The sequence below is a fragment of the Glycine soja genome, chromosome 20 (genome assembly GCF_004193775.1).
Source record: "Glycine soja cultivar W05 chromosome 20, ASM419377v2, whole genome shotgun sequence".
Classification (NCBI taxonomy): domain Eukaryota; kingdom Viridiplantae; phylum Streptophyta; class Magnoliopsida; order Fabales; family Fabaceae; genus Glycine; species Glycine soja.
Window position 1 is genome coordinate 49,931,940 of NC_041021.1, and position 13,037 is coordinate 49,944,976.

Sequence of the window (13,037 nt, forward strand, 5' to 3'; positions counted from 1 at the left end):
ATATGTACACAACAAAAAATAACTAAAAGGTCATGAGATGGTGTGAAAAACAATAATTATTTGCGTGGACTAACAATTAGCTAGTTATAAGCTTTTTGGAAATGCTTTGTCGTGAGAAAAAGAAAACACCCCAATTCATCACATGGTAAATGAATAACAATTGAGGACAAAAAGTATATAGCAATATTAATAAATAAATAAAAAGTATATAGCCATTGAACGTTAGTGACAAATTCAATCCATGTCAGTAGTCGCATGACATTCCTTTTTCTTCTAGAACTGAACCAACATCACCGAAAATCAAAGCCATTAGCCGAAAGCATTTTAACATAGAAACCTATAAAATTGAGTTAGGGTTTAGTGATAGGTCATGGTGAGTTGGGGTCTTGGATCCGGTTCAAGTATGGACCTTTCTTTCCATTTTTTTTATCTTGACTCTCATGAATTAATGGGCCAGCAACACTTGATTTGGGCTTGATACATTAAACTAAAAATTAGAAACCTATAAAATTTTCTCTTTTCTTTTTCTTTTTCTTTTTTTATCTTTTCTTATTTTTTCCTTTCTTCCTCTCTCTCCCTATTTTTCTTAATAAAACAAAAAGTAATATGGACTAAATGAGGTGTTGACAATACACATACCAATTATATTAAATATAGACGCAATCTAAATTATTTACACTGTCGGTGAAATCTCAACCGTTAGTATAACTCACGAAAGGAAAATATATCTTCTAATATAAATAGCAATAGGATTTTGATGCAACTCAATACATTTACTTCTTGATAGTCACCATTTTGCTTAAAACATGAAAAGTGTATCTATTGTTGTGTATTGCGATAGTGACATACTTTCATTATCTCAAAGGGTATTGTTTGAATGTCATAGTGGTCCTAAGATCGTCACAATAAGTGAGGACATATCGTATGATGCCTTAAGGAAAAAAATTATGAATGTCATCGGAGGTTGTAAAATTTTACTTGATTATTTTTACCGTCAACTTGTTTACGTTGGTGATGGTTGTGTCGAATACGAGTGTATGAAACTTAAATGCAATGATGATGAGAAAAAAATGTTTTCATCTTTTTGGAATTTAATAGTAAAGGTCTGATTGAGTTGAATGCAACTTTTCGTCGATTTTCAGATGAAATCATTACAATGCTATGTAAATCAAGGAAACCAAGATCTGTTGATGAGATTATTACTTTGATGCATGATAAATTTGTGTAATCTGTTTTTACTTTATAAATATTGTATGTTGGTTTTTTTTTAAAAAAAAAGTTTATATTATTAGTGTTTATTTAAATGTTGATGTTTGTTTTATGAATCAATTGAAGAAATCATCATTGTTAAATTAATAGGCGGATGTTGTTTAAACAGTTGATGAACACAAAAAGATAATAATAAAATGAAAAAACGTCTTAAAGTAACATAAAAAATGTACATATTACATCAAACCATAAAAAAGATAACAATAAAAATAATAACATATGTCCAATACAATAATCAAATGTCTTCGTCATCCTTGCCACCACCTTTGCCAGCCCTCTTTTCGGGTCTTTGTGTGTTTGAATTGTATTTAGTTGCTAAGTCTTCTTGTAACAGTTGCAAAGCTTGTTGTATAAGTTGATGATGACTCGTGTCCTTTTGCAAAACTCTGAGGTGCAACAAGTTCTGCATAAGTTCTAATGCTATCTGAAATTGATCCTATAATAGCAATTACAATCTAGTAACTATTTTTTCAGTGACAATTTAAGAAAAGAATCAACAAAATCTAATTTGCATTACTTGACAAGAGTAATCTCCATCTGATACATAGTCTACTAGTGGTTGCCCAGGTTGCGGTTGTACTCAAATGGACGGTAAACGTACATGACCATCTGGTGGTTGTCCTGCTTCAAGTAAAATGACATAGTGATGAGAAACCTTGTAAAACCAAGAGGGATGATTTGATGTTGCCACTCTACTCATGCCTAATTACAAAGTTGATACGTAGGACGGGGAGGTGGCTTGTATGGAATCATTTGGACATGGCAAAACTACCTCAATGCCTTCTCTGAACGATAAGGCCTCACGTTAGTCCCACATATGATGAAGCCAAAAAAATGTTTTGTTGTGTGAATGACCTCACATCCTTGTGGTCCTAATATGGACACCACATGATAACATCCTTGTAGGTAATTCAATCTCTCCCTGACCAGCAGGGCATGCTTGATACCTCTCAATACCTCTCATTTGGTGGTTATCGGATCCTCCACCACATAATCTTTTTATCGCTTTAAGTATCCAACACTAGCATATGCTTAAACACCCACGAATGTAATAAATATTAATAAAAATATTAATTATAGTAATAAAAAATAATTAAAATACTAAAATAATTTACTTATCATGAGTAATGTCATATAACCTCTACACTACTTGTTATTATACTGGCTCGCATAAGAGAGATGGTCGTAGAGGCATGCTAGTGCAACAACTTCTCATGCATACTCGTGGCAAGCATCTAGGTTGTCGAGGTATTGCCTCATGCATACCTCTCAATACCTGTCATTTGGTGGTTATCGGATCCTCCACCACATAATTTTTTTATCGCTCTAAGTATCCAACATTGGCATATGCGTAAACACCCACGAATGTAATAAATATTAATAAAAATATTAATTATAGTAATAAAAAATAATTAAAATACTAAAATAATTTACTTATCATGAGTAATGTCATATAACCTCTACACTACTTGCTATTATACTGGCTCGCATAAGAGAGATGGTCGTAGAGGCATGCTAGTGCAACAACTCCTCATGCATACTCGTGGCAAGCATCTAGGTTGTCGAGGTATTGGAGGTAAGCGACATGGACATGAGTCGAGGACTTGTCGGTAAATATCATATTGTCGATCAAGTGCAATAGATAAGTTGTGGCAACCCAAACAAACGAGTTTGACTCAACATAGCAATGATAAAGGTCTTACAACCACACTGGCACTAGCGTTCGTTGCCACTGCAACCTCTGCCTCTATCAAAATGCCTAGAAGAGTCGTCAGCATGATCTTCACCACCTCTCTATTAAAGAGTAAGGGGACATGATCAATGGATCTGCCTGTCACAGGCAAGTACAACAGTCAAGACACATCATCTAGAGTGACAATCATTTCTCTAACGGACAAGTGCAAGGAAGGCGTCTCCTAGTGTCACGTTTCAAAAAAGGCATTCACTAAGCCATTGTTTGCAACTGGATACTGTGTCATAACAAGACCTGATAACCCCGACTGCTCCACATAAGCATTAACTTGCGGTTGAGTAGGAGGTGCTAACACCTAGGGCATCGTGGCTGGTAAGCTTCAACTCTGGCTGCTCCTGACAGATCCAAACATGACCGACACAGTGGCCCCTAAAAGACTAAAGAAGGAACAAATCAACTAGACCTCCTATAATAAGAGGTCCAATGATTCTACCAGCACCTAGCCCTGGTTGTGGCTATGGCTCTACCTGTTATTGCTGCCATCAATCATCATAACTCTCTTTTTGTTATATATATATATATATATATTATATGTGAAACATAGTTGTTATCCACCATATAATTACACAGTAAGCTGGTTTCTCACGCTTCCTTGTCAATGACCTTGCCATGTTGACACTCATTAAAATATTTGACAAAATTGTAAATTTGGTCCCCCCAATTGTCTCCAATTTTTAATTTGGCCCCCCTTTAAAATTATTCACACATTTAGTCCTCCTTTTATATCCAATAAAGCAATTTTGGTCCCCCAGCCCAGATTTGGACGTTGACCATTAGCAACTTACGTTGACTGACGCGTGTCAACTTCAAAGGAGTTCGTCAAAGGGTGCACGATTTTTAACCTAGTAATATTTTTACTACAACCCTTCATTGGTAATATCGAAAACGCTTCATCTATATATTCTCCTTAAGAATCCCAAATTGGAAGCGCGAACCCTAAGGTAATCCCTATCGCGTGAGGTGTCGTTGTTGATTGTTGACGGTGGTGTTTGTGCGCGTGAGCATCACGATAGTCATAGGGAGATGGAACTGTCTTTTGTTTGCAAGTAAGTCAGGTTATTTTATTGAAGTTTTCTTTATATTATAATGGCGGATGGTTGTGGTCCCTTTGTGGGGTTTGTTTGTTGATGTGGTCCACAGAGCGTTTTCCAATGTGGATTTTTTATTCAAGTTTTAGGGTACACGGGATGTTTGGTGCTTTTTTTTTTGTTGTGGTGGTCCCTTATGTCTTCGTGGGTGGGGTGGTCTCAATTTTGTCTTCTACAGGGTGTGTGCTGCTGTTTTTTTTTTTTTTTTATCAAAAACCCTTCAATGGTTATCATTTCACCTGGAAACATGAATGATGGATATTTTGATGAGTTGGATACTCCAGATGGAAGTGATTATGAAGGTCCTCCAAAAGTCATATTTCCTCGTTTTATGGTGCCTGAAAATGATGAAGATATAAATTTTAAGGTTGGATTGCAATTCAGTAATACAAAACAAATTCTAGAAACTATCAAAACCTTTGTTATAATGTCTTAGAAGAATCTAAAGGTTAAAAAAAATGACAACAAGAAAGTCATTGCAATCTGTAAAAAAAAGGGTTGTCCCTTCTACTTACGAGTCAGCAAGTCCATTCAAGCGACTTATTGGCAAGTAGTGACATTCAAAGATGACCATTGTTGCTTTAGAACTGCAAGAAACAGCCAGGTTACACCTGCTTGGGTGAAAAAAAGGTTGATGTCTTTATTAATGCACACTCCTTACATGAAGCCAAAAGCCTTAATTGCTTATGCTGCAGAAAAATGGGAATCAGATTGACTATGGATCAAGCATAAATAGCAAAAGTTAGGGCAATGGAAAAAATTGAAGGTGCAACCAGAGATCAACAATTACAGTGTGCAGAGTACAAAAAATCAACTTATCACCATTACTTTCAAACTAAATCATTACATAATCAAAACACTAACAACCAAATTACACTAATAAATCATATTCCCCTGCAACATAATAAAAACACTAGCAAACAAACACAGACCCAAGAAAAAACCAATCCAATTCCTAAAAATTTTCCCTTCATCTTCATGTCACTGATCTTGGTTTGCAAATCCTTTTCCATTAAGTTCAATTCATCAACCTTCTTCATAAATGCTATAATGATTCTCTTCTAACGACTGTTTGCAACTGGATCGTGTCACTCAAAATAATTCCACCCTTTCCTACCTGTAACCTACATTCCCAAAATAAACAAAAATAATCAACAAATAAATCATAACATAACACACGATATACATTATTCCTTACCTTGTATAGACCACAACCATAAAAATGCCTCCCTAGATTATCCTTAGTCCACGATATCACCAGTGGAACCTTTACGTTACACAAACACATCACGCAACTCCAGGGCTCTAAGGTGTACAATGAGGAACTCCTATCCATGGGAATGGCGTCGTTGACGACATGCTTCAGGCAATGACCACGTTTTTCAACCACCACTTCTGACACCCAAATAGGACGACACCCTTGCTTCAAAAAATCAACTAGGTGAGGACAACGAGGCAAAACACTTACAGGTTTGAGATTTCCACAACCCATAAGGTTAGCAATTCGCCTCGAAGAAATGAATCAGGCGACGACGAACAAGCAAGAAGCTTAAGGGGTTGCGGTTGGCCGCGGAATCATGCGACAACTTGGAGGTTACCTCGAAGAATCCATAAGCTTAGTGGTTGCCATTGGTTGTGGAACGTTTTAGGGATTTCACGATATGAGACTTTGAGGTATTCTGATTAGGTTTTAGGGTTACTGTACAATAAAATTTACCACACTCAGTTAAAAATCGCACATCCTTCGACAGACTCTTCAAAAGTTGACATGTGTCAGTCAACGTAAGTTGCTAACGATCAATGTTTAAATTTGGGTTTGGGGACCAAAATTGACGATTGGATATTAAATGATAACTAAATATGTGAATAATTTTAAAGGAAGACCAAATTTAAAATTAAAGATAACTAGAAGCACCAAATTTATAATTTTACCAAAATTCTTCTTGGACGTGTTGGAAAGTCACAAACACAACCTATGAAGTAAATTTCTCACACTTGAAAATTTAAGCCTGGAGTAGGTGAATGTAACACATGATCTTATAATATACTAATAGCTAGACATTTTCTCGCGTTCTCCTAGCTACTATTGTAAATTGTAAAGTGGAAACTAGCACTGGCAGAGAAATAGTCAACTTGGCAGAACATAAATAACATTTGTCAATCTTATAAAAACAAGAAAATAAATAAACATAGGGATTATGCCTCGATGAATCACACCCTCACCTCTGAAAAGAAAAATACAAATAACACACTTGTTGATGCTCCACACGTCTCGTCTTACCCTGCGTCTTGGCCCCTCCTGTATTCCCCTCTTTGGTCCACCAAATAAATATTAAGCGGAAGGGACCATTCAAGATAAACTTGTCAAATTCGGCTAAACATTTCCGTTTTCATTAATCCGTAGTAATATTTTTCTCTCCCTCGTGCTGTAATAGGCACAATTGTTAGCGGGGACCACTTATTACTTAAGCATTTTCTTTCTAATCACCAGCAACTATAAAATTATGAGAATAATAATTAATGGATCTTGCTAATTAATATCTTTAAAATATTAATTAAAATCTAATATTTATTATATTATTATAAAATCGTAAAAAAAAAATCCATAGTTTGAATTATTTAAGCAATGTAATAAAAACAATATTTAGCATTGATCATAATTAATTAATTTTCATATCCGGAAAAAAGCAGCGGTAATTAAGAAGGTAGTTGTCGTGGTTCGAAATGGCAGAAACGTAAATAAATGACAATAGAGTGTCCTTTTATCAAAGAGCAGAGAGGAGGGGCTTGAAGTTTTAAACTGGCAGCTAGCTGTGGGCATTCATCCTCGATTTGGAGAAAAGAAAAAGAAAGAAGACATTTCCTTCCGAATTGAGGAAGGGAAAGGTGTCTTGGATGGCCAAGTCATCTTCCTTAGCTATCACGTTGATCTGCGCCGCCACGGTATTGGTGGCGATGAGTCGGTGGCCGACAGCCGTGGGCGGCGGGGACCACCACTTGGGAATGGGATGGGTTTCCAGCACGTGCAAGGGGACCATTGCTGATTGCCTGGGAGGGGAGGAGTACGAGTTGGATTCGGAGATCAACCGGCGCATCTTAGCCACCAACAAGTACATCAGCTACGTTGCGCTGCAGAGGAACACTGCTCCCTGCTCTCGCCGCGGCGCCTCCTACTACAATTGCCGACCCGGAGCACAGGCCAATCCTTACAGCCGTGGCTGCAGCGCCATTACGAGGTGCAGGAGCTGAATTTTCCTTTTTTTAAAAATTTTTTTTTTCGGATGTGAATTGGAATGTGTTTTGTTGTTGTTGTTATTGTTATATAAAATAGTTATTATTCACGAACATTTGTGGTAATGGTAATCCATTTCGGGTTGCTGTTGTGAGAATACACTGCATTGCTTCTTCTTAATACTAGTATTGTTGTTTATTTGGATTTGAATTGAATGTTTCCGTAAAAAGAAAAAGAAAACTGTCAGTGTTTTTTGCTGCCCTTTTTACCAGTACTTTTTGTTTTGGCCATTCTTTCACGCTCTGTGGTAGTCAGATTCTGAATCTGAGTGGTTGTGGAAAAGACAGAGGCTGTGTCCGTGTATTGGTCATGGTATGAGTGACTCATTAATGCTCTCGTTTTCGATTCTTGAAATTTCAGTCCCTCATATGATGTGAATTTCTTTTTTTAATTCCCCACATTTTATTGGGGTATCTTTATTAATCAAAAGATTTTGGGGTTTCCACTTTTTTTCTATTCAAACCAAGTGTGAAATTGGGATTGGGAGATTCCGGTATTGATAAATTAAAATACTAGTTTTCTTGTTGCCTTTTTTTAATGCTTTGCTGCGCTGGGGCTAAAGCTTCGTGCTTTATTTTGCATGCTAAATAAAGTGGTGCTGGCTGGGTTTGAACTTTGAATTGAATATCACGATGATTTGTGATTTTCTGGGTTTGAGGTATCTTTTATTTCAAAATTAAAGGTGAGAGTGAAATAGTGAAGTGAAAAACGAACCGACAAGTTAAATATGAAAGAGGGAATGAGTATGTGGGTAAAAAATATACAAGTAATCTTTTTTTAACACCATGAAATGTGTTTCTATATGTTTTTAGGGATTGTGAAGTTTGTTAGGTTAGGCCTATTTGGGTTGAGAATTCAGACTAAACACATATTTAGGTTTCGGTAATTTATGTCAATTCTTTGTATTACATGACCAAAACAAAGTATTACGAGTTTGCTTTTCCAGGAAAGTTCAGGAATTCTTCTCAGATAGTATTTCGTTTTTCTATTTCGTCGTATTTGACTATGCGCCTATGCGGTGTGCCTTCGCTTCTGTTTTCTAAAGAACCGATTAAGGGTATGTTTGGTGTCTATTATTCAATGAAAAGTCATTACACATATTACGAAGAAGAAAACGGGAAAGAAAAAATTGGTTACGTTGACCCAAAGGTCTATCAAGGCAAAACCAAACACACACTAAATAAAAGTGAATTACAGCAAGTACTAACCAATCAAATGGAGAAGATAGGACTGAACAGAATAAAAAATCAGAGTAAAGAAAAGAAGCTGGAAGAGTATGCAGATAGATATAGTCATATAGATGGTAAAAAGAAATGCAGAATAATAGATATATTTAAATTTTTTGGTGGGATAAATAGGGCATATAGGTAGATTAATGAAAAGGTACGAGTTGCTGGTGTGGAAGAGTTTTTTTTTTTCTCTTTTTTCATTTGGTAATTAAAGTAGTTACATCCTCGCCTTTTCTATACTTAGATGTTGGTTACTTGTTAATGACGGGTTCCATCATATTCCAATTTCCAAATTCTAATCCTGACCAAAATTTAAAGGTAAGAGTGCCCACCTTGCCGAACCATAGGTTTATATGTACATTAAGACCCCACAAATTATTAAGGTATCTTTTTAAAAAATGCCAAGCAGGTAGTAAGGTTTCGATTGGCTTTCTATTTATTTACTTTTGGAAAATCAACTAAGAGGTGAGATTCTATCGGTCAGGGAAATGGGGGACCAGACTAAAGCTCTGAAATTGTTAATAAGGCGGGCTAATAATTCGATAATTTTTATTACTTGCCTTAGCAAATCATTGGCCTTGAATCTTGATATATTCATATAATATTCACACCATTTTGGAATTAGCTGTGTAATTCACTTTCTGGGATTCGTATGTTTGATATGCGAGGTAGAGGCTTAGTTTTAGTGAACTGTTTGTTTTATTTTTGTACCAATCTATGATCTTCAAGGGAATCAAATCCTAGTTGCTTACCCAAAGACGCGGGTGCTATTTTCTGATTCCTCTCCTGGTACTTATATTGTCAATATCTGAAAATCTTTTGCTCGTCTCTAGCAATGAGTTCAAACAGATAATACTGGAAATGTCTATTGTCATTTTTCTTTAACTACTTTCATATTTATTTACCCTAAAAACTGTTAAATTTCTACTTTATTACTTCTCTCTACTCCTATACCTTAATTCCTTAAATCACGCTCTCCATCAATTTATAAATCAAATTCACTTTGACCAGGGCGACAAAATATTGACTTAATGGAGAAAAAAAAAATGATTTAGTAAAAAAATGTTAAAGTCACATGCATAACATATGCAATAAATTTAATATATAACTAATATTTTTTTATAAGTAAAAGAAATATATCACTATTAAATAATAGAGGCATTGGCCAAGAAATGCAACCAATATATAAGCAACTGCTGACCAGTAGCAAAACAACAAAAGAAACTAGAAAGAAAATAATAACAACACTCTCAAAATTTAACAAATCAAACTAGCATAATTTATAAATAGTTGAACTTATTTCTACCCTCATGTGGATGTGGTAATGAAATAGGTATAAAACAGATCTGGTTAAATGCAAAATTGAATCCCTGTACGTAAAAACTTACTAAAGCAGTCCTTTATCTTTATATGTGAAAACATTATCGATTTTGTCTTTGCAGTTGTGACGTTCTTTATGCATTTTTTATTTGGTCTCTATACACATATGTGCAACACATTAATCCGATCCTTAATTCCTAATCATGTAATGCATTCTTAATTTAGTTACATGTAGCGCAATCTTAATTCTTAGCTAGATGGACCAAATTAACAATGGGTAAACTGCTATCTGTTGCAGTAAGATTGTAGAAGTTCCGCTTTGAGTCGATGCGCGTGCTCTCGTGTACTATCTTTCCTGATTTGAATCCCTTCCAGCTAGGAGTTCATGTGATGTGTATATTTTGTATGGGCATGTTATTGGTGTCGTTTAGATGTGTCTATTGTTTAATATAATCCACGGCTTGCCTCCTCTCTTACCTTGCACATTTTAAATTTTTGCATTCAGGTAGGAATGGAGACTGAAGGTTTGTCTTCTCAATAAAATGAGGTTTGTCTTCTCAATAAAATTAAACATCACATGACTATATTTTTGTATATCTGATTATCTTTTATCAGTGAAAGTATTAATATAACGAGACAATTGTGGAATGTCAAGGAACAAAGAAAATGAGAAGAATGAGGATGTGAGTGTGACCACGGTAATTAATTGTAAGATTCCAGCAGCAACTGTTGGGGTGTTGTATTCATAAATTGTGCTGCTGGTAGCACAGTGAGTGACAGTACCTTTGATGAATGAAGCACGATTCAACGTTTTAGATATAACTTCAGTCTTCATCTGAATAAGTTGTATTCAAATAAGGCCCAGTGGATAATAAGCTTTTCCCTCCCTCTCAGAATCGTTTCAAATCCTGAATCCTGAATCCTTGCCAATTCTCTTCTTCACAGATATCTGAATATATCTCAAGTCTTTGGATTTTGCTTCCTAAGCAGATATGAAAGGAACAGTGTTGTCCATGTTGTTAAGTTTTAAGTTTGTGGTTTTTGTCCTTGAATCCTTAGCAGATGTGAAAGTATCCTGCTTATAACTGTTGCACCATGATTCAGCAGCCTCTTGTTCCATCATCTGGGTTGATGCCTGCGAGTGACGTTCCTGTTCGTGCAAAATGCAAAGGAGGTTAGTCAAATTTGTGTTTTTCCTTGTTGCATTTTTACATCATTTGTTATGACAATCTTAGCTGTTGTTTTCTTTTCCCATGTTACTTTTTTTTTTTTTGCGGATTTTTTCCCGTTACTATTTCTTTTACTTTGCTATTGCTATTTTTCTAGGACTGACTTTTTTTTATTGACAACATATTTATATTTTTTTTTGTGTGGAAACTTTTTTGGTCATTGTAATTAGAATTGGAGAGTTTCATACTTCATTTCACACACATTTGAATACAAACTCTTGATGGAATTCCTTAGTCCTAGATTTCTCATAAACATTTGGAAGTATTCTGTTATTTTACTTTCTCTCTTTCCAGATTGAATTTCTATTATTAGCTGCTAATGTCAATTTGAATGCCTTTCTCTTTGTCCTTCCTCTTCCTTCATCTTATGCTCTTTTTCCTGGAGTAAACAATTTTATTTACACCTTTGAATTTGAAACATCTATTTCTGCTCCTTTTTTTTTCGGTGATAACATACAGGAACAATCTTGTTAAACTGCTAACCAAATCAAACGTAAGACTTGGAGATCGGTAAATTCCACCAAATTTTAGCATTTTATCTACTCTAGGTTTTTTTTTTTTATTGACCATAGTATTGGTACGAAGTATGCATCATCAAAAACATTGATTAATCTTCGTTAGGACCATGAGTACATATAAAAAGTGAGTATTTTTCTTTCAACATGATTTGTTCCATATCCAATGTTAGTGTTCGAATCCTGAATCACCTAGTTAAGAGAGACAAGTGGTATCAGTTGTGTTAATCAATGTTTGTTAGTTTAGGCTTTACTACTAAGTAACTCATTCACTACTACTTGGAACAGGCTTTAAATCCAGAATTTCTCATTTATTAATAGTATCTAAAATAACCGAGATGCATGAAAACTGCCAGGTAGAATGGACTTCGTTTTTTATTTTCACCATTAAGGGGCAAAGTAAGAACCCATTTTGATGGTGATGATTAATTATTATCTGAAATTTTATTATTCTGTTTGGGTGGTTACATGTTTCAGGCTCTTTTACTTTGGCAGGAAGTTTTGAATCAATGGATGGTAAATGTTGGAGCTAAAACTGAACTGATAGTTAATATCAACCAGTGGTACATGAAGGAGTTGATTCTATATACAGAGAGGAGTTGATGATTGTAGTTAGGCATTGATAGCACACAACATGTGGTGTCGTTTTATCAACTCAATACATGCAAAATTTAGTGATTTTTTCTCACTGCAAATTTTATGGTCTGTTCTTTAGTATTTGATCAAACATGAAGCAAATAAATAAAATGTCATTGCAAATAAAGTTTTGATCGACTTTCTATGTATTATCGCTTTACTATGTTTTAAGTAATCAAAATGAAAGCATTATAATAACTTTTTGAGTGTAAATTTAAGATATCGTTTCCAACAATATTTGATTTCTTTAAATAGAGATAAGCAAGACGTCGATTTTTTTAAGAAAAGCATTTTAAATCTGTAAAAAAAAAAGCATTTTGAAAAATTAACTTAAGATTTCGATTTCAAGTTTTCAACAATTTGTCTGCGAGACTAAAGAATAAAGATATATCAGATAAGTAGCCTATTATAAAAATAAATGGTAAAAATAATTTTTCCATTGCCTGGAACCCAACCCGGCTCTCCTGTGTAAAAGCCAAATATCCTAACCGCTGGACCACATTGGATTTTTATTGGATTGTGCACCACTAATTTTATATAAAAAATTTAAAATTCAGAATTATACATTTAATTTATTTTTGTCTTCGAAGTTTCACCATTTCTTCGCTTATTTGAGCCAAAATTTTCTTAGATTCAAATTTTTGGATATCCAAATAGTATAAGCACTTTATTAATGTTTATCATTTTTCTGTATTTCCCTCTTGTT

The 13,037-nt window shown here is 34.8% G+C and overlaps 1 protein-coding gene and 1 long non-coding RNA gene across 2 annotated transcripts; both read left to right on the top strand.

Annotated features, from left to right (window-relative positions):
• Positions 1-6,910: 6,910 nt before the first annotated feature.
• On the top strand, positions 6,911-7,552 carry LOC114402230 (protein RALF-like 33). Its single transcript, XM_028364725.1, has one exon. It carries the CDS (start codon positions 7,006-7,008, stop codon positions 7,357-7,359), a length of 354 nt encoding a protein of 117 aa, XP_028220526.1. The 5' UTR covers positions 6,911-7,005; the 3' UTR covers positions 7,360-7,552.
• A 2,734-nt stretch (positions 7,553-10,286) lies between these two features.
• Positions 10,287-12,480, top strand: LOC114401416. Its single transcript, XR_003664266.1, has 2 exons — positions 10,287-11,125; positions 12,173-12,480. It is a non-coding gene; the product is annotated as an uncharacterized LOC114401416 (long non-coding RNA).
• Positions 12,481-13,037: the final 557 nt, after the last annotated feature.

Coding starts and splice junctions, on each gene's coding strand:
- LOC114402230 (XM_028364725.1), top strand. CDS start 7,006: ATGGCCAAGTCATCTTCCTTAGCTATCACGTTGATCTGCGCCGCCACG.